General features: G+C 33.8%; 3 protein-coding genes across 5 annotated transcripts; 1 reads left to right on the top strand and 2 right to left on the bottom strand.

The window, feature by feature from the left end:
* The first annotated feature begins 10768 nt into the window (after positions 1-10768).
* LOC115884125 (intraflagellar transport protein 80 homolog) lies at positions 10769-19252 on the top strand. Of its 3 annotated transcripts, XM_030902624.1 has the most exons (15): positions 10769-10937; positions 11342-11506; positions 11563-11669; positions 14490-14668; positions 14844-15071; positions 15251-15281; positions 15330-15399; positions 15508-15732; positions 16179-16342; positions 16399-16596; positions 17201-17462; positions 17515-17698; positions 18754-18893; positions 18945-19068; positions 19120-19252. In XM_030902624.1, the coding sequence occupies exons 1-15, from the start codon at positions 10843-10845 to the stop codon at positions 19183-19185; spliced, it is 2238 nt and encodes a 745-aa protein (XP_030758484.1). In that variant the 5' UTR covers positions 10769-10842; the 3' UTR covers positions 19186-19252. The 3 variants fall into 3 exon arrangements, with proteins under 3 accessions (XP_030758484.1, XP_030758483.1, XP_030758485.1); XM_030902623.1 differs by having other exon boundaries at positions 15251-15399; XM_030902625.1 differs by lacking the exon at positions 14844-15071 and having other exon boundaries at positions 15251-15399.
* LOC115884127 (geranylgeranyl transferase type-2 subunit alpha-like) lies at positions 19210-20608 on the bottom strand. Its single transcript, XM_030902626.1, has 5 exons — positions 20492-20608; positions 20203-20438; positions 19943-20148; positions 19555-19881; positions 19210-19464 (listed from the first exon to the last, which is right to left on the bottom strand). The coding sequence occupies exons 1-5, from the start codon at positions 20492-20494 to the stop codon at positions 19310-19312; spliced, it is 927 nt and encodes a 308-aa protein (XP_030758486.1). The 5' UTR covers positions 20495-20608; the 3' UTR covers positions 19210-19309.
* Positions 20609-20745: 137 nt separating this feature from the next.
* LOC115884124 (COP9 signalosome complex subunit 8-like) lies at positions 20746-21609 on the bottom strand. Its single transcript, XM_030902622.1, has 4 exons — positions 21462-21609; positions 21338-21408; positions 21095-21276; positions 20746-21033 (listed from the first exon to the last, which is right to left on the bottom strand). Exons 1-4 carry the CDS (start codon positions 21516-21518, stop codon positions 20783-20785), a joined length of 561 nt encoding a protein of 186 aa, XP_030758482.1. The 5' UTR covers positions 21519-21609; the 3' UTR covers positions 20746-20782.
* Positions 21610-21738: the final 129 nt, after the last annotated feature.

Here is a 21738-nt window from a genome sequence, read left to right as displayed (position 1 = left end):
CTGCTACTCTTCCAGAATGAAATGAGCCGTCCGTCCCACCATCCCTCGCGTCGGCCCTTGGTCCGTTATAGCGTACTACGTTCTTACGGTGTGTTTGAAGTCGGAATCAAGTCCGAAGTGAACTTTTCAGTAGTTTTTGATTTTGTTTAACATACTTTTGAATCTGCGAATTTTCAATATGGTAGGACAGTGTCAAATGTGTGGAAAAATAAGCTCAAATTACCCGAATTTGTCTTTTCACAGGTAGGTATTGCGTCACACAAGGGAGCCTCTCACAATTAAAATAATTTCTAATTATATTTGTTGAATTTTGATCTATTAAAACAAGAACGTAGTAGCCGGTAATTGAATTATAATTCGTCTCAATTACTACCTAACTGTTGTAGATCATAACAAATTTGAATATAAACGTTGCATATATTTGAAACTTTATTATATACCAGAAAGTGACATTTTTTTAATTGCGTCATATTTTGGTCATTATATAAGATATTCTAAAGATTTTTGCTCAACAAATAAACAAAGGTGTTTACCGTCCTGTTTTACATTTTATTGCTTTATTATATCTTATATCTGCCCTTCGGTCTTGTTTAGACAAGTTTTTACCACCGTACAATACAAATACCTCTTCCTAGAGTTATTTGTACGGTGTGTTACCTTTTTTAGAATGAGACGAACTGTAAATAATTCTTAGGCTACCTACTAGTTTTATACATACCTATATACCAGAGTAACCCAGGCCTCCAAAAAGCTTTTTACCTATTACGTTTTTGGTTTGTGATTTTTATTTCAATCTTTACATAAGATCAGGGGCCATTGTAACGCACATTTTCAAAATATTTTTGTCAACATACAGGGTTATTCAAACCGCAATACATATGCTTAATACAGTTCATGAAGATTGGGACGTTTAACTAAAATTTTATTGTCTGATTAAGCTACCTAAGTAATAGATTTGTAAATAAACGTAATATTCATTATTATGCGAGAAATCCCATACTGCTTAACTTTACAGATTTGATACTTTTAATGATAAATGCCCTCTATTGAGAGACTAAAAGGTAATTGCCTCGTATCAGAGCCATCATAATACGAGAAGAAGACCGAAAGTCAAATCTTCTCTTATATTTTCAAAAAAACAATTTTCTCATTAAAATAAATATTGATTTTAGGTATAGGAAGTTATTACTAATTTTGAAAAGTTCTTTTTAAGATAAAAAATGGTAAAATCATTTGAGATTAAACGGGAAGTTCTAAATAATGTTGCCTATTCTAAACAAGAAAAATTTATTTATAAGTTTTATAACACCTCTAATTAAATTTGGACTAAAAGAATATTTCTGTTTGCTGTAGGTAATTTTCTCAGAGATTAAACGGGAAGTTCTAAGTTCTCTTCTTCTCCCAGGAAAATACGTAAATAAAAATGACTTTTTTTTAAGTCAAAAAAAGTCAAAAGGACAAGTTATTCCAAAAAGGACTGTCCTTTTCAAAAAGGACAGGTGGCAACTAGGTATTTCTGGAATGGAAATTTAATGGCAAATCTACAACTTTAGTTTGAAAATATGTTCCGACCACCTATGATTACAAAAATGTCTAAAATGTGCTTTACCATTGCCTCCATATTCTAAAAAAATTGAAGGAAAAGTCACCAACCACAAACCTAATATAGAACTGTTTCGGAGGCCTGGAGTCACCCTGTAAATATTCAAAAAGTAACTGAAAGTTTATATAGAAGTAACTGAAAGTTTAGAATTGAATATCGACGTTGGAGCGATTTTCGAAAACTACCTACTAACGTTTCAACATAAGTATATGTGGGATATTAATTATATTATTATATTAGACCTTATAACAAAAACTCATCTAACGAAAAAGTGTTAATGTAGTATATTAATATGGAGTAAAAATTTTACTAATTACTTTACTTTTACTTTACTAATTAAATTCGTTCCAAAAAACGATACGCCACTGGCCATTAGAACAATCCAAATGCACCTAGTTGCCGGCTCGGTTGCCGGGGTCGGAAATTTTAGACTTCTCTGTCTCGTCTGTCTTTGTTTGACACATTGGAATGTTTGATACACTACCAACGAGTATTTATGAATGAGATGTTCGGTCTATCTTTATAATGTCTTTGGGCAAACTAGAAGATCAATTTTAACTAGATTCAAAAAACATACGGCTCAGTTAAGATGATAGAGCAGATAAATCTTGCGTTGCTTAACATATTTTTGATAAAGATCATTGTATATATGTTAAAAATTTAAAATTAATCAAACAAGTCTTAAATTACAGGCAATTAGTTCTCTGTTCCTATTCCTCTAGAGTCGGTAATTAAAGGTTACGCCCGATTGGTTTTGATTCGCTTAGATAATTTTGTCACGCTTGATCAGGAGTGTCTATATAAACGCTCTATTTTGTTTACTCTATCTATAAAATTTTATGTTTTAAAAATTCCTAAAGAAATATTCTGTTCTACACATTCTGATATACCCTGTATAGATATATAAACATTATATTTCCTGTCGAAATTCAACCCTAGTTTACTCGTCCCCTTTTCTAGAAATGATTGATAGGGCAGTCTAATTCTATCCCCAAAAATAAAAATGAATGCCATGCGGTATTTTTAGATATTCACCCATTAAGGGCGTCCCTGAAGAGGGTGGTTTTTAGTTTTTATATCTATAAAATAATACCTCGATTGATCCCATTAACCTAATTTAGGAAAATGATGAGATAAATCGTGTAGGCCTAATGGGTCTCATTATCTGAAGAGAAAAGGACTATAGTAAAACCAACTGTGCTGACTTCCCTGTGTTTTTTTTAAAGAAAGCTAAGATAGTCCCGCAGTAGGTAAAAACTAATGTTCTTTGAGTTAGACAAAAAAATGGTGTGTTAGAGACTTTTCTACAGGCAATTAGACATGTTTTATTATTAATGATTTCTCAGGATCACTCCCTATTATGAGTTTCGAGGAATATAAAATATTTTTTGATGTCATCGCTATGAGCTAAGAGAAAATCGAGGGGTAAACAGCTGACCCAAATTCTGTACACTAAACCTCCTAATAGCTAAAGAATTCCTGAATACCTCCTGGGAATTCATAAATACCTCCTGGGAAATCCCATATATATATTTTGGGAATTCCTGATACTATTGAGCATAGGAAATTTGTAATTAGTTTTAAACTTTACAGAAAGTTGAAAAAAGTATTCAAAATCGACTCGATAAAAAAGAGTTTGGTTTGGTTTGGCTTGGTTTGCTCATTAGTTTTTCACAACAAAGGGCCGTCCTCTGCTGGAAACACTGCGACCTGTGAGGCCTATTGTGTTTTTGTTTTGCTCATTAGTTTGGCTGACTGTATTCTTAAATCGTCTATCTCTTCCTCCTAGATTTCAAAAATACTTTCTTCGGCTATTTGCGAATCATCAATGACAGATTCATTGAAATAATTTTCCGTTTTTCTGAAAAACGGTAAGAGACCGCCAAGAAAAAAGTAGATTCGTAATCTACGACCTCAAAATAGTGTGTATACCAATTTTGGTGAAAATCGGACGATTTCCAGTTTTTCCAATAATTACCACATTTTTTATTATTTTACAGGTAACACCTAAAAATTTCATAATAATGATTATTTTTTTACTGATGGATGTAAGAAGATTTTTAGTTTTATTGTTTCAGTGATCCAGGGGGGGGGCAAATGCCCCCTCTTGCCCCCCCTGTCCGGCGCCCATGTCCTAAATATTTATTTATTAAATCACAAAATATCCACCTAAATGTTTATTTACTAAAAACACTGCACGCCACTGCTGTGTACATACAAACCGTTCCCCGTAAGGGTTTGTAATTTAAATTGATTCGATTAAACTCCGAACGTTAAAACAACACAAATTTCGACGTGCAACCCTTCACGTTTCAATACGTAGGAAATAAAATGGAAAATCATCGACATATCACTAACACACCTAGCCGCCTCGCCGCCCGTCTAATTATCTCATTATAAACTGAAAATCCCCAAAACCGAGACGCGAATAGCGTGAACGATGTATAGAATGATATTTCGACCTCAAATTTTAATTATTTACAGCCAACGGTACAATAATAACGAGAAAAGCGACGTTTCCAGACTTCAATTTATTTCTCGCAAATCAAGATTCAGCGATAAGATGTCAAAATTAATCGTAATTTTCAGGATGTTTATTATACAACTTTTTTTCCCAATAACAAGGGGCCGTCCTCTGCCGGAAACACTACGACCTGTGAGACCTATTCTGTTAGTCCCCTTTCTATATCTGCACCCATTCTCCTATCCCTGTACCCTGCACTAAGTTATGCAGGTCCTTGATAGGACCGGAGCATAGTTCCTCCGGTTCTAGCCTAGCTTTCCCAAATAAAAAGTATCGCTGGCGATTCAGAGCCTCGCAGTGACATATTATGTGCTCCGCTGTTTCAGGATCTTTATCGAGTCTGCAGCAAAGACTTCCTTGATAAGGTTGAGCTTGTTCAGGTAACACTTGACAGCCATGTGTCCTATCAAAAGGCCTGTTGTAATCCGCACTTTATTCATGCCAAGCATTAGCAATTCTTTTGCGGTTTTAGAGCTAGTTCCTTGGATAAAAGCCTGGCTGTGCCTATGCCCCTGTCTGTTTCTCCAGTGGACATTCTGCTTTTCCCTGATCCAGAGTTTTAGTACACTACGGGCCATAGCCACGAGCCGAGAATCCAACTTACAGCAGAGCTCAAGAACCTTGAAGACTCCATTCGTAACCTGGAATCTTCCAACGCTTCTTCGAGTATCTCAGACTTGAAGAAAATTCTTGGGACTTAGATGAAAAATCTTCACATTGTCGCGGTTTTTTTTAACAGGTCACTGTCTCCTCAATGGACACGTCGGTAAATTGAAGCTAAGAAACAAAGGCAAACGCAGATTCTGAGTGGAAAATGGGGAAACACCAGAACACCTCATCACTAAGTGCGCCGAGACGACAACCATTCATACGATAAACTTTGGTACAACTAATATCAGTGATGGAGAACTAACATCTGTAAAACGGTCTCAGATACTGGCTTTTGTCAAAGCCCTGAGACTTTAGAGAGATACAGTAGATCTGTAACTTCCCCCCTCCTGATGTAAAATCTACAATCTACAGGATGTTTTAAGGGAGCGTCCATTAATTACGTGAGGGAATTAAGGGGGGGTTAAGCCAAAACTCACTAAATCTCTAGTGGGGAAGAAGGGGGTTTTGGCAAATATCACGTAATTTTTTACAGACATAAAATAGTGTACAAATGTGAGAAAATGAAGATAAAACTGATAAAGAAAAAATACCATATAAGGTACGTAACGATATTATTGATGAAAAAGAAGGTTACAATTTATTCCTTTTCCATAATAATTTTCTTTTATTTTTGCAAATACGTAATTTTTTTTCTTGATTAGAATTTTATTTTCCGATCGTAACCGCGTCGAACATTTCACTCAAAAGTATCCATATTTCAATTTCGCTTTTTAGTTTATTTATGTTTATTTGCTACTATAAAAACGCAAATAACAAATATTTATAAAAAAGTGACGAAAATAGAGAGAAACTCCAGAAGCCAACCGTAATGGTATTTCAGATGTTTATATCTTATTTTCTTGTAGAAAGAACTTCCATTTATTGTGATTGATATTTTGTTGGTGAAAACTTTTTTTGTTGTTTTTCTAAGAAAATGATCTTGCAGAATGGCCTGCGAATAAAGAAGAAAGTGTTTTTAGAAAAAAATGTTAGATAAACAGTTATATGAAAGAAGTCAGAGAGTTATCAATTAAGTTATTATCATTATTTTTACTGTTAATTAACTAGGTTTGTTAAAGTATAAATTTTGTAAAATTTTTAATAATTGCCTTAAAGAGAATTTAAGATATTAGTTTTAATATACAACTTTTAGTCACGTGATTAAGCTTGACCGGTACAGCGTTGCCAACTCATATAACAGATGTTATTTACATCAACAAAACTCGCATTCTTAACAGCACTTAAGGAACATAAGGGCCATTACTACCTCTTTCCCCTTCAAAATAAAGATGCGATTTTTTTACGGCTATTAAGCTATCTTGTAAACTTCGCACTAAAAGAAGTTCTAAAAAGAACAATGTTCGACTGCAATGTCTGTTGGTCAACATTTTTAAGCTTAAGGTATCACTATTTGTTTAAACCAAAAACTCGTAATACAAGACTAAAGTTTCAAAACGAATGACAATGTCAGGAAATAAATAAATAAATGTGGCAACTTGACATTTTTTACAGCAGAGCTACCACCTGGATCCCCAAAGGGAAGTTTTAAATCTCAGTTAGTCACCCCGGCGCCGAATATGTCCATGATTGGTAACCAATGAATTGGAAAACCGCGCCCTTGATTACGTAACTAAAAGTTTAATTGGTATCAAATGTATATTCTTGTCTTATGGTCTTCAGCGTCAAATAAAAAAAAGGTATGTTTTATGTTCTATAATTTACTTTCCAAATACCATTTGCGTTCTGATTTCTCATAACTTAAAAAACTGTGAAACTCACTTAATTTTTTTTTAATAAATTAAAAAATCGATAAATTTAGCATATCTTCTGGGTTTACGAAATTCTAGTATAAGATCTATAGTACGTTTTTATGAAGGAAAGGGTGTATGTTGTCACTCAACTACATCCAAAAATAACTTTTTTTGGCCTATAAAATCGTTAAGAATGCAAAATAAAGGATCTTATTGATTGAACAGCTCAAGTCCACGATGGACTTGAGCTGGAGCTGGACTTGAGCCATGGACATAATAGGTACATCGAATATCGCTAGAGAATCGCAAGGAATTAAAGATGCGGACGACAAAAGGTGTGACCAATCAGATCTAACAATCCGATGAGCAGTGAACGAAGCGATCAGGCGACGCGGTTGAATAAAGCTTGATTTTCATGCATCCGTTGTCCGACGGTACGATGATACGATATTAATTTTATTGGTTGAATTCAGATGCTTCGATTGGTTAACCGTTTCTAACCAATCAAAGTCTTTCAATTCTACCAATAAAATTAATATCGTATCAACGTATCGTCGGACAACGGATGCATGAAAATCAAGCTTAAGTCTGATGAAAGATAACAATAGGCATGGAACGAACTGGCAAGTTTCGTATATTTATCATACTGCGTTTGAGAGTTTTACTTAGAAAGTAATAGTAATATGATAGTAACAATAATATGACACAAACCGTTTATATAGAATTATTAATGAAAGAATAGTAAAATTTAAATAAGTTTTTTTTCAGCATCTTTATGCACGTGTATGTCTTTTATTTGAATTCCTTCAAGTTTAGTGTTTTTCTGTTAGTTCCAATGAGTCTGGAGTCTTCTGTTACTCCAAGTTTGCTTTATTATAAATCCATTTACCGTTTAATATGTTCGGCACAAGTGTCCACTAAACAGACACTTCTAAGTTGGAATTAATTTAGGAAAAAGGGACTAATTTAGTATCGGATCCGTATTAAATTCTCGTCGGGAGAATCTCTCCGACCGCAACAGTTTGATCTTGGCTAATTTCGCAAAGTTGCAAACTCGACTCTCCAGACGGCTGCGGCGGGTTAACTTAATGTCAACCTAAGGTAACATTTCCCCGTAGTAAGATAGAGGGGTGGTGGTCTTCTAATAGCGACCCCTTTCGCTTCTAATGACGATATCGAGCGAAACAGCTGTGTCGTCTTATTTATACGACCCAAGCTTGCGGCTTGAAACCAAACAACAGCAAACGTGGAGTTTATAGGAGTTGGACAACATGCTGCGTTTTACCATTTTTAACTTTTATATTTACGTTATTCTACAGGGTGTTTCAAAAAACATGTGCTATCTCTCGTGAGGAGATTTTTCACGTAAAAAATAAGATTTATTTGTTATATCACCTTAGGTCTGATTCCGCTTATTTTACTCGAACTTTAAAATAACTCGATTAAATTTTTTCAATTTTATACAGTTTTTTCACAATATTTTGAACTAATCACTTGTCACTCAAATTTTAAAATATATTAATTTTCTGCTATGCGTTCCAATTGTACGAACTTATTTCCATCTTATGTCTTTGTAAAATAAAATAAACTACTTTGAAAATAAAATGACAGACACATCTCTCACTATAAGGATCTTGTAGTTAGACAGACCTGACCGAAACGTTGTGTAAGCAAAATAAATAAAGACAATGGAAATCCGAAATTATTTTAGCTTTGTTACCATTACCGTGGATCACCCTGTATACGCCTGCACAGTTGCACAGGTGGCCAAATCTACAAACGCGACCGCTTCAAATATTTTCTCCGCTCCTAATACCTGGCAGGAGTAGCCTTTACCCACCATGGTTCCACCGCTACGCTGTCCTCCTAATGGATTGTTTGGTAATTGGATTGGACGGTAGTTTGGACCGCGGCCGACAGAGGGAGACTTCCCAAATAAGCGCGGGAGCTCGTATATATTTAATCTGGAACGGACCCAACTCAGACACCGGTGAAATATGGGCTAAGGGAAGGTGTAATGAGGTACTTAAACGAGATATTTATGTGTTTTGTTTGGGGATAAGCGAAAATAAGAGAGTTGTTGTGGAGAGTAAGTGTTTTAGACCTTTGAATAAAAACATTCGAGGAAGGAGTATAATGTTATCCATGTTTTCATGCATTAGAGACGGACGTTTAACGTTTCAATAATTAACACATTTGAGTAATCTATACTAATATATAAAATCTTTAAGTGACTGACTCACTGATTAATCGCGATCCTGCTCAAACCACTCAACGTAAGAAGCCCCGTTTTGGCATACAAGTTGATTCTAAGATGTAGAGGTTCGATAAGAACTAATAAGACGGGATTTTTCGAAATTCCAGTTCCAAGGGGGTGAAACCACCCCTCAAATATTACAATATGTTTTATTTAAAAAACGGTCGAGTTTCCGAAAAAACGCTTAAACACGTATATTTTATTTTGTTTTTTTACATATTTTAAGATTTTTTGAAAATGTATACAGCGTGTTTCGAAAAATCTGGTCATTGATTAATTCCAATCCTGCTTAAAGCGCTTGACGTAAAAAGCTGATTTTTGGCAAACGGATTGACTGTGGGGTTGAGGTTCGATAAGGAGGGGTTTCTCTTGAGTAATCACGATTCTGCTTAAACTGCTCGACGTTTAAAGCTGATTTTTGGCAAACGGATTGACTGTGGGGTGTAGAGGTTCGATAAGGAGCGGTTTCTCGAATCTCAAATTCCAAGAGGGTGAAAACGCCCCTCAAATATTACAATATTTGTTACTCAAAAACGGTTAGTCTTCCGGGAAAACGCTTGGACACGCATAATTTATTTTGTTTTTTTTTTTACATAATTTGAAATTTTTAAAAAATCAAACAGGGTGTTCCAAAAAGTTCGGTAATTGATTAACCACGATTCTGCTCCAGTTTGTATGTTAATGGAAATTCTTGCTTTGCTTTATCATCACCATTACAAATGATTAATTCGACGCGAACGAAGTCGCGGGTACACGCTAGTTTTACATATAAAATGACAGCAATCTTCATTTCATATACATCGCTGACGCCGTTTTTTTTCGATTATACGGTATATTAGGCATTTACTTTAGATGGTCTGTACTTACTTTACCATAAATATCGTAATCTTAAATAATACAGGGTGTTCAAAATTCTACGCCAAACTTGGTTGGCGAAACAAAAAATGTTGCTCACCCCAATAACTTTTTTTATTTTTTCAGATAAAAAAACGAAATTTGGTATGTTAGTATATGACATAACTTAGGATTGACTGATACATTCAATTGATTTTGGTCACTTCCTGTTTCACCGGAAATGACTACAACTTTTGATTTTTAAACGGCACCCTCGGTATTTTTTTACTTCAATTCAATAGAAAACGTCACTCTGAATAGAATGACATATGATATGTCAACTTTTTCAATCTAGCTTGCCATGGCTGTATTAAAAACACTAGTTTTTAATCAAAGAGCCTTGGAAAAATAGATATGTTCATCTAATATTTTTCGTGTCTTGTCCTGGCCGGTTAGAAGATGACCAAATGGTATTTTTAATCATATCTCAATTTTTTTCAAATGAAACGATGGTGGCTCATTAGCATATTTGGAAAAAGCATTTTCTACGAATAATTTGGTACCACACACCGTATTTTTTTTGTATTTCGAGTCAAATTGTTGTTATGAACCGCATGTTACAATTTCAAATATACCATATGAGAAAATGTCAAAAGTTGACATATAATATGTCATTATATCCAGAGTATCATTTTCTATCGAATTAAGTAAAAAAATACCGAGGGTGCCACTTAAAAATCAAAAATTGTACCTAGTCATTTCAGGTGAAACAGGAGGTGACGAAAAACAATTGAATACATCAATCAAGCTAATTTATGTCATATACTAACATACCAAATCTCGTTTTTTTTTATCTATAAAAATAAAATAATTATAGGGGTGAGCCACTTTTGAGACGCACCCGGTATACTGTCTGGTTGGCACCGTATATTCTATACACCCGGTATACTGTTTATTCTAATTTATGTCATGTCAAATCTCCACATACTCCAATGTCTTGTTATCAAATAACAGAAAACGTTTGTAACGCTCGATAGATGCAAGCTCTACGTCAGGAAGGAATACCGAACGGTAAATTAAATCCGGTAATAGACGGCTATGACGCGGTCGCCATGACGATCCGCCGGCCGCTACAAACAAAACAAATACTAATCAAGAAGCGGCCGCAACGCAGGGCCCACAAATATTTGACGTCTATTTCGTAAACAGCTTTGGCTTAGCGATGAAGTTTAAAGTGACACTCAGTCAGAAACTGGACCAGAACGTTCCAGTCACTTGCGTCGGCTGGAGCAACACAGAAGAGGTTTACTCGATTAGGTAAAGTTAATTAGAAATTAGGGAAGACCGAGCAGCGCGAATTAGTCGCTGTTTTAACATTCAACAAGTGACGTACATTGTAAGATAGAGTATACAAAGTTAGTAAAATAATCCTTTATTATTCTCCATACACGACGCATGATACAAAGAATACGTGTACAAGAGGTACATTTTTTATATACAGTGACGTAGAATCTACATCACTGGGTATACAAGGTGTTTCAAAAAACATGTGCCATCTCTCGGTGGGGAGATTCTTCACGTAAAAATAAAATTTATTTTTCATATCAACTTAGGTCCGATTCTGCCTTGTTTCGTAGCTACAGGGTGTTAAAATCTTAATAATTTTTTTTTAAAATAACATCTTAAAAAATAATATTCTTATAATAATATATATTTTACAGTGATGATTCTCAAATACTTTCGTGGTCCGTATCCAACAATCAGCCGACCAAAATAGCCCAACTAGACAAAGATCTATATGCAACCGACATCCAGTTTTTACCAAGGGTTGGAACAACACTAGGCAAACACGGTGATTTAATTTTAGTGACTTCTGCAGATGGGAAGTAAGATACTCGATATAAGTTGTTTAATATAAAGAGAGAAATTCATATTTTTTTAGGTTCCATATAATAAATAAGACTGGCAGAATAGAAAGAAGCGTGGATGCCCATAAAGGGGCTATTCTAGTTGGACAATGGGGTAATGATGGCACTGGTTTATTGACAGGTAAATAAATGTATATTATTTATAATTATCGCACTCTTTAATGGGGGGGGGGGGCATTATAAGATTTAAAAAATTTAACAGTTGTATCAACAAATATTTTAGAACTATCTAGGGTTACTTATTTCTCTGAAGTCTTTTCAGTATGTCCATGGATTCTCTTTACAAGGGGAAAAACTGTTTTATTACTGACATTTTGAGAACAATTTATTCTTCATAAAAATTTTTGCTTGTTCTAAAATGGTTAATATCGTTTATACTATTCCAAATTTCCATACTGTTTTAGAGAAAATTAAAAAAAAAACATGAAATTATGTTTGAAGTTTTTGAAGATCAAAAGTCGTTTCTGTTGTAATATAATTTAGATTTCATTCTTTGATAAATGTTTATTATCTTTGGTTATTACTAATTTTGATTAATGTCATATTTTTTGCTGTTAATAAGGTATCAAATTTTCCGATAACTATTATCACCCTTACCGTAGTATTGAACTAAATAAATTTTGTGCTTCTTTAACATTATATAACAGCAAAAAATATGACGTCAATTAAAATGCAATTAATATAAATCTATCAAAGAATAAAAACGAAATTATATTACTATAGCAACACGTTTTGATTTTTAGAACTCATTATTTTTTTTAATATTCACTAAACCCGTATGGAAATTTGGAAAAGTATAAACGGGATTAAAAAAATTCAAAACGAGTAAAAAATTTTATTTAATTTTTTATCTCTTCCCTAAAATCAATCTTCCCTAAAATCACCGACGAAGAAATAACATAATCCTGACCTAAACCTCATCGTTGTCTCCACACCAACCCCATCGTCGCGTTTCCAATCCTCTTAGAAAATAATTCCACCCTAATTTTAACGTTTCCACTCCCAAACTTCAACCGCCGCTACAGCGCTCATTTAAGACAGAAGATTTCGGGTTCTGCAATCCCGTCTTTCTAAAAGCAATTTCCTGTCATGTTTTAATGCACCATAAAAGCTGCCCGCCGACATTTCAAGTCGTGCACTCACACAGAGCAAGTGACTAATGAAATCAATTTAGGTTTTAGTTAATAACTGTGTTGAGCATTTCGGGAGTTACGGTTACGGCTGGTCAAATATTGTAAATTGTGTGTTTCTTGAGTTATAACTCATCATACAGTCTCCGGGCTTTGACAAAAACCATTAACTGAGACGGTTTTACAGAGGTTAGTTCTCCGTCTCCGATATCAGTCGTACTAAAATTTATGGTATGAAAGGATGTCGTCTCGGTGCACTCAGTGATGAGATGTCCTGGTTTCCGCATTTTCCCCACAGAATCTCCATTCGCCATTGTTTTTTGGTTTCAATCTGCTGAGATGACCATTAAGGATGCACTGTCCTGTCAAAAACCCCGTGACAATCCGAAGATTGTTTTTATTTAAATCAAGGAAGGTCTTTGATTTTTCAAGGTAGTAAGTCCTGAGAAATGTCTTCGAGTGTCTTAGACCGTTGGAAGATTGACCGTTGGAATTCCAGGTAACAGATGGAGTCTTCAAGGTTCTTTAGTTCCGCTTTAAGTTGGTTTCCACTGGTACAGTTAGTGGAGTATTACATATAATTACATATAACCCCACTTCTATAGTCCGGGGAATTCCTTATTATATTTCTTTTATTTTTTATAAGAAATAAAAACCTTTTTCAAACTTGACAAAACCATAAATTCGTAGTTATATGAGAATCTTGAAATTCAAACAAAAAAAAGGTTATATCCTTGCTAAATAATTTAATAATGGGTTTAACTTGCATTTTAAGACGGTCCTACACGATGTGGCAAACACCTTCCAACGTTGGACACACGGACATTCGCCACATCGTGTGGGAGACACATTTGCCAAATAGGTGTATTCTATGACATTGGCGAAAACTGTGTCGAATGTTGCTTCCAACGTTGGAACCAACGTTGGACGCATCGTATAGGACCGGCTTTGTGAACATAGTTTTACAAATTTTAATATGAGATTCCGCTTGTAACAGTATTTTTAATGATGGCAGTATTTTTAAGAAAATGACTCATTATTATTCCTTGAGCACACTTTGCGAATGCTAAATATCTTCACTGATAGAGATGACATTTAGAGATATACCGTATGATCAAAATAAAACGACGTCCAGTTGGCATGGAAATGACGATCGATAACATTCCCAATATAATTTTACATATAAAATGGCATCGCAGACGCCGTTATTTTTTCGATCATATTCTATTTTAACGAATGTTATTGAATTTGTAAAGAATAGAAATACTCATATATCTGCCCAAATGAAATAAATGTCAAAATTATGTTTTTTTTTAAACGTCACAAAAGTATTAATTTTTGCGATGTGATTGACAATGTAAAAAAGTCATTTCAACGCCTAGACATAAAAGTAAAGCACTTTTACGCCTAAGCATAAAAGTACGAAAATATATTATTAAACTGACATAAAGTGTCAAATTCAACGAGCGTAACCATAGTTTCTCGATATACCGTATGATTGAAAAAAACGGCGTCTATTTGGCTGGGAAATGACGGTCGATGACATTTCCCATATAAATTTACATATAAATGACAGCGATCTTCATTTCAAAGCCATCGCTGACGCCGTTTTTTTCTCGATCATACGGTATAATTATATACAAAGTATGACTTTTAAATATTTTTATATTATTTGGAACGTTTGAAATTGTATAAAAAACTATTTGTGGCGTTTGAAAAAAATAGCATGTTCTATTCGGAGTAAAAATGATCATTTAATTAATGGTCATTTTTGCTTCTAATAAAACAATATACGAGTACTATTTTATTAGGTGGCGAGGACGGTTTTATCAAAATCTGGTCCAGAAGTGGCATGTTAAGGTCTACAGTAGTGAGCAGCGACAACTCAATTTATGGAGCCTGTTGGTCTCCAGATAGTCAGAGCATAGCGTATACTCAAGGCAAATGCGTAATCGTCAAACAACTAGCTCCTAATACCAAGCCATTAAAGGTATGCAAACAGTCATGTACACATCTCAAAATAAGGAAAAGCAAGAAATTGTATGACCTAGTTGGCTTGGACTTATAAAAAATTCTAATATTATTTCTCCTAAGAATTGTTTATCTGTCAAAATATCAAACACACTTGATCATAAAAATGTTTGATCACATTGTATTAATTTCAGTGGAAGGCACACGAAGGTGTTGTACTCTGTTTAGCATGGAGTGCAGCTTCAGATATAATAGTGTCTGGAGGTGAGGACTGTAAATACAGGGTTTGGGATGGTCAAGGACGTCCAATGTTCTCCAGTGTCCACCACGACCATCATATAACGTCTATTTCTTGGACACCTTCGGGTGATCTTTTTGCTGTTGGGTCGTATAACACTTTAAGATTATGTGATTATTCGGGGGTAAATATCTGTATCTATTTTATTTAACACATTATTTATTGATAACTGGAAAAATAATTTTCAATAACAAACATGATTACTGATGAAAAGAGTAGTTGCCATGTTTATTAGCTAATTAAATTGGTGTTCTTGACTCTTGTAGTTGTTTTACACCAGATATGTATGTATGTTTGTTTTAGTGGTCTAGATCTCTGGAGAAACCCAACACTGGTAGTATTTATAAAATGTCATGGTCAAATGATGGCACTCAACTTGCAGGAGCATGTGCAAACGGGCATGTGTTCTTCGCCCATGTGATAGAAAGGCACTCTCATTACTTAAATTACACGTAAGAAATCTTATATATTTTAACTTTACTATATATTTGTATTATTTGCAGTCTTAACAGAACTAATACTAAATAATAATTTAATTTCTCAATCTGTTGAATTTTCAGAGCATCTCTAAGTGAAAGAAAAGTAGTGACAGTCAGAAATATCATGGACGATACCGTAGAATACTTGGAACTACCAGAACGCGTCATACAAATGGCAATGAGATACGATCATTTAGTAATAACAACCCCATCCCAGTGCTTCATCTACAGTACTAGCAACTGGAACACGCCCTTTATTTTCGACCTTAAAGATGGAGCTGTCAATCACTTGGAACTAACAGAAAAGTATTTTCTTAAAAACTTATTTCTATAAAACAGAATTTCTCAAAGTTTAGATATAACTCCACAACTGTTAGAATTAAAGGACCATTGAAAATCCATTTTAAAAATTCAAGCTACAGAAAAATATACAAAAAAGATACCCTCAAATTGATATGACAAAATACCTTATAAATTTATAAAACTCAACTACAAAAATACGAATTTTAAAATAACTGTAATTGTTAAATTAATATATAAATAATTGTTATTATATGAGAAACAAAGTCGAAGTAAAGAAGTCAATGTCTCTTTTTTGTATTTACCATAAACTTTTCAGGTATGATAAACACTTCGTTATAATTTGTCATATCATAACCTAACGCAGTATGATAAACACTTTATAACAAAGCTCACCCATCAATTTGCAAGGTCCACTTTGAAAACTCCTAAAACTGCTTTATTATTTACAGACATTTCTTAGTTATCGAAAAAAAGAGTATAGGAATCTACAACTATCAAGGCAAGCTAACCGGACAGCCACGTTGGCCAAATATGAGATTAGACTATCTCAGAGCAGTGCTCTTCTCATTTTCTAATGACACTCTAGCCGTAAGAGACGTAAACGATCAAAAATGTATGGAACCATTTAAAAAACTAATCAACAGACAATAATTACTAATTGTGTTTTAGCCATACACATTATAGATTTATCAAACAACAGGTATACAAATGAGTCGTCTGTATTAATCCAGCACAGTGCGCCTGTTATACAGATAGCTTTAGACCAGCAAGGACCGTCATCCTGTAGAACTCTAGCTGTATTGGACAAATCTCGTGACCTGTATATTGTGCAGGTTAGGACTACAAGTAGATCTTTCTCAAAATTAGGTAACTATTTTATTTGTCAGGGTATTTCGCTATCGATACTATTTAGTACACAACAAAACTGTTCCAAAAAGGCTTCATATCAGGTTTCTTCTATCGCATTCAGTTTTTAGTACCTATACTGGGTAATAGCGATACAACTATGTTATACACTTTTGCAGGAAAATAAATAAAATTCTAGAACACTTTATAATATACAGTATACAGGATGAATAAATACTAGATATTTGAAGAAATACTTGTTATTTTTCTCCGTTACGTCCAAAGGACTATAGTCTGTCCAACGGTATAATCCCTGACAGTGACAGTTGTGTCTGTCGTTTTAATTGACTGGCAAATTGTAATATCTTGCTGGTGACCAATGATGACTCATTGTTTGCCATCAAAAGAATGGCCTCTAAGGTCACAAATTCTGCTGCAGCCCGTATATGGGCGTTACATGTCCTTATATTCTTTAGTCATTGAGCAAATATTAAAAAGAAATGTTTTAAAATACGAGGTGTCATTGCCAGCATATGTCAGCTTTCGTCATAATATATTATTTAAGAATAGAGAAAAACTTCAAATAAATGCAACATGTATTTTTGTAAAAATATAATGTTTTTAGGAAGAAAAATCGATTCCTTCAAATGGAACTCCAACATAAATATTCTAGCCGCCATACAAGACGCCCAATTAATTGTTTGGTATTGTCCATCTGCCGCCTTCAATTCCAAGCTGCTGCACATGTGCTCCTTGCAATACGACTCGCCCGAACTGGGTAGAAATCCAAGAATAAACGACTTCGTAGGAAACTCCGTTTCGATTAGACGAGCTGATGGATCTTTGATCAGCGTGCCCATATCTCCATTTCCTGAACTAATTCACAAGTAAAACCGCGTGCGGAATATCTTATCGCTTAATAAAAGCTTAATTTTGTAGGAAAATACAAGATAACAAGTGGTCGGAGGCTCTGGACTTGTGCAGAAGCGTCAATAACGACATGGTGTGGGCTTGTCTGGCGGTGTTGGCCACCCAGTCTAGCTCGGAGACGATGGATATAGCAGAAGAGGCCTTTGCCAGTATTAATAATTATGAAAAAGTTATTTATATTCAATATATAAAGGTATTATTATTACGAATTAAATTACAGAAATCCGTTGCTATAGGCTTGGTGCATTCTCCGCCGGTGCTGCCACTATCGGAGAATATCATAAAAAAGTGATATATACACAGACACGGGTTTAAGTAGCGAGTATACGAAAAATTTATTATATAATTATTATTCTAAAAGTGTTAAGAAGTATAATTTGTAAAAATTCTAAAAAAAATAAAAAAGTAAATATCTTCAGAAACTTTTTAGATGAGTTCAACGGTAGCGAGCCTAGTTTTACGCACAGGTTTTTCTAGTGGGGACATAACATGGGCTATTTCGGCTATAACGAAATTTTTTGAAGGTACATAATTATAATTTTAGAAGATATTCATAAAAAATCTAAGCACTAGTTGATTAAAAAAAAAGTATACCATTAATATTGCCAAATTATATTTTATCCTCTCATAGTATATCTCTATTATTTAATTATTGATTATGTAATGGGCACTTTGTTTACTCACTTGTATCGTCGAACTGCTTGACTCCATAAAAATAGATTTTTATTTAGCAAAAGTTTTAGATCAAATCGGTGTTAGAAGCTGTGAAGCTATAAAATGTTGATTCGAGAGAGTTGAATATGGGAGTTATATAAGTTGAGTTATTGAATGTTATTGCACCCAACAACCACGTAATTACGCCCTCCTTTACGAGTTAACGGTTTTTCGGCAATTTTTTAACATTCGAAATTGTCGGAACACAACACAACGCCCACTTCGAGTTCTTCTTCACTTAATTTTTACTACCCGAAACAGCGTTACATCACACAAACCTCGTACCTGAGTGTTTTATAGTTTCAATAACTGCACTAGCAAAAAACTAAAATACTTAAATATTATGACAAAGCCACAATTTCAATATTATTTTAATGCGATCAACATGAACTGTAACCGGGACGGCGTGAAATACACAGTGAAAACTTCTGATTTCTGCCGTATAGAGCGCTGCGGTCGGAATTTTTTGAAATCAACTGGAATGCACCAAGCCTATAGGTAAATAAAAATAATTTCCCAATCACCTTCTTTTAGACGTTACCAAGTAAAGCTGAACAGAAAGCCCACATGGCTTTACTAGGTGGCAAATTGGAAGAAGCTGAATCAATCCTACTTCACAATGGCATGGTATTTCAAGCAATTTACATTAATATAAACATGCATAATTGGACCAGGTAACAATATTCCAGCATAAAAACCTCTTAATGTAAAAAAGATCTTTACAGAGCATTAGATTTAGCCACTAAACATAAAACACACGTCGATACAGTATTGTATCTTAGAGAAAAGTATTTGGAGACATTAGGAAAATCGGAAAATAACAATAAATACAGCAGCCTCAAAGAATCAGTAATTAAATTTTAAAATATATTAAAATAATTTAATAATGTATAATTTTAGGTGACTATTGATCCCGAGAAAATTAAAGAAAAAATTACTGCAGAAGAGAACAGAATACGACATTGATAAATATTGTCTTTTTATTAAATGTTTTGTTCTTAAATGTTATATTAATAAAGAATATTTATACTTAATATACAAATGTAGGAATGCAAAATACTTTAAATCCTATGATTATTGTTACATTTCATCATTTTTGTGCTGCATCTAAATACTGTTGGTACTGGCCTTTCCTTAGGGGATCCAATTTAATCAGCTCTTTATAATACACAGCTCTCTTATCTACATATTCACTATCGCTTAGAACCAAACTACCAGTAAGCCAACATTTGGCCAATAAGATCCCTAAAAAATGAAACAGCTATAAGAAATAACCATAGAAAGAATATTATAATTAGTAATAAAAGGAACTCATACATATTCTGATAAACTTACATTTACAATCAGGCTCTAATTCTTGCAATTGTTCTAACGCCTCAAGCAGTTCTTGCTTTTTATCTTTGGTAAGAGCTGGATTACTTAAAACCCATCTTAAATAAAACCAGGCACTGCTGTCTGCTGGATCTGTAAACACAGCACTTTGAACAAGTGATAATTCTCCCTCGACACTAGATTCATCCAATGTTCTCAGTTTACTTCTATAATGCCACGAAGAATAATTAGAAAAATTTACATTCAGTCTATCTTCTGAAAATTTCAACTCTGCAGACAAAGTTATACCTATTTTATTCACCAACAGTCTCCTATAATCCCAACAGTGAACTGAAAATATACAAAATATGAATATTTACATATAATATTCAGCACTAAATATATTACTTACAATTTCTGTCATCATAACTTAAGTATTTGTTGCATAGATTAAATTCTTTGTCCCAATTTGGTTTAGGATGTAACATTAAAACCCAGTATCGATGATGCCATGATCCGTAAGATTTTGGATTGGCTAGAAGGCACTGTTCTGTTAGTGATATTTCTGATTCAAGGAACTTTATAAACTTCTCTTCCCCTTCTGTTTCATCCTCACAGCTGAGAACATGTATAAGATGAACTTATTTATCTATATTAGCACTGATACTATACCTTTTGTCTTTCTCAATTAATATTGCTTCTTTTCTATAATTCCACAAAGTATAAATGTCTGGATTAACAAATAATAATTGAGACGCAATTGCAAACGACTCAGCATCATAAGAATCAGATTTTCGGGATGATAAGATCTTTTTCATGCCCATCCGATATGCTGTGAGCTTCTTTTGTTGCTCCCTTCGTTTTTCTTCCTTTTGTACTTCCGTTGATTTTACTTTCAATCTTCCGTGCTTAAAATAAATATATCTTTATTGAATTAATTACAATTTTCAGTTTATATTACCATTTTAGTATATTTTAGTATTATCTTCTAGTATTTAATTAACTTAAAAGTTTATTTTTGATTGTCATCTTACGATAACTTAACCTCAGATTTGATTTGTACATTTAAACTACACACATACTCATCTCTGATTTGAACCATTTGAACTACTTGCAATTTGAGAGATTTATTATCGGGTTCTAGCATATAAGAAAGGCAAAAAAAACATCTTAATATAAAAAAATATGAAAAGAAATCTTAATAATTTTATAGTTTATTAGATATTATTATATAAATTAAGAAAAAAACTCTTTAATTTTCCAAGAAAGATACAAAATCTGTTAGTTTATACAACTGATCCTCGCTACTAGGCTGAACTATTGGATCGGGTATTTTTCTAATTGGGTAAATCATTTTGGTTTCATGCTCCACACGCCAACCCCTTTCCGAACATGCTGCTGCACACACATCTGGTGGCAAGCCTGTCATTGCAGAAACTGTATCTAATGTTATTGAAGAATATGCCTGAGAAATCAAATCAACTGCTCTGGATCTCACAACATCTAAAGGTGATATACATAACAATAAGAAAAACAATATACAGCAATTGCATATATTCAATACCTTGAACATTTTTCATTATTTCTGATACTGTATCTGACCAACTCACTGCATTTAAAGATGTATATGTGGCTGTAAAGTCACTTTTCCATAAATGTTGTCCTACTGTCCATATACATCCTATTTCTGGATTACTGCTTTTAATACTCGAAGGAATTCTCTTCCACAAAAACTTGGCATTGCATCTAAAAGAATGGACATAACAATAAACCAAATATGTAACGTTTCTGGAATAATATGTCTTACAAATCATTTTGGTAAAGATAAAACGCTAATAATCTAGAGTAAACCTGCGGACTAGCAATTCCGGTAGGAGCCTAGAATAATTAATTGTTAAATAAAATCGACATAATACAGAACTTCAAAATACCTCTAGTTCTTGTCGCTCCAAATCTTCTACTATTTTATCAATATTGCTTGCAAACATTCTGTTTATTTCTCTATTTTAATGGAAAAATCGAAATACCGGACATTTACTTTTTTTAAACTTTTCTAAATACTTTTCATAATAATAAACAAACTTGTCACGTCAGGATGGTTTAAAAATAGTGCTCTGTGGATGTTTAATGATTATATGACTTTTAATTTATATATGATTTAAAGTAGGAATGGGGTTAAAAAACATTTATTTTAACAGGGAACAGGGA

The sequence above is a fragment of the Sitophilus oryzae genome, unplaced genomic scaffold, assembly GCF_002938485.1.
Source record: "Sitophilus oryzae breed Bouriz unplaced genomic scaffold, Soryzae_2.0 scaffold_2016_pilon_pilon, whole genome shotgun sequence".
Lineage (NCBI taxonomy): Eukaryota > Metazoa > Arthropoda > Insecta > Coleoptera > Curculionidae > Sitophilus > Sitophilus oryzae.
Note: the sequence above shows the minus strand (reverse complement) of the source record. Positions and strands in the feature narration are given on the sequence as shown.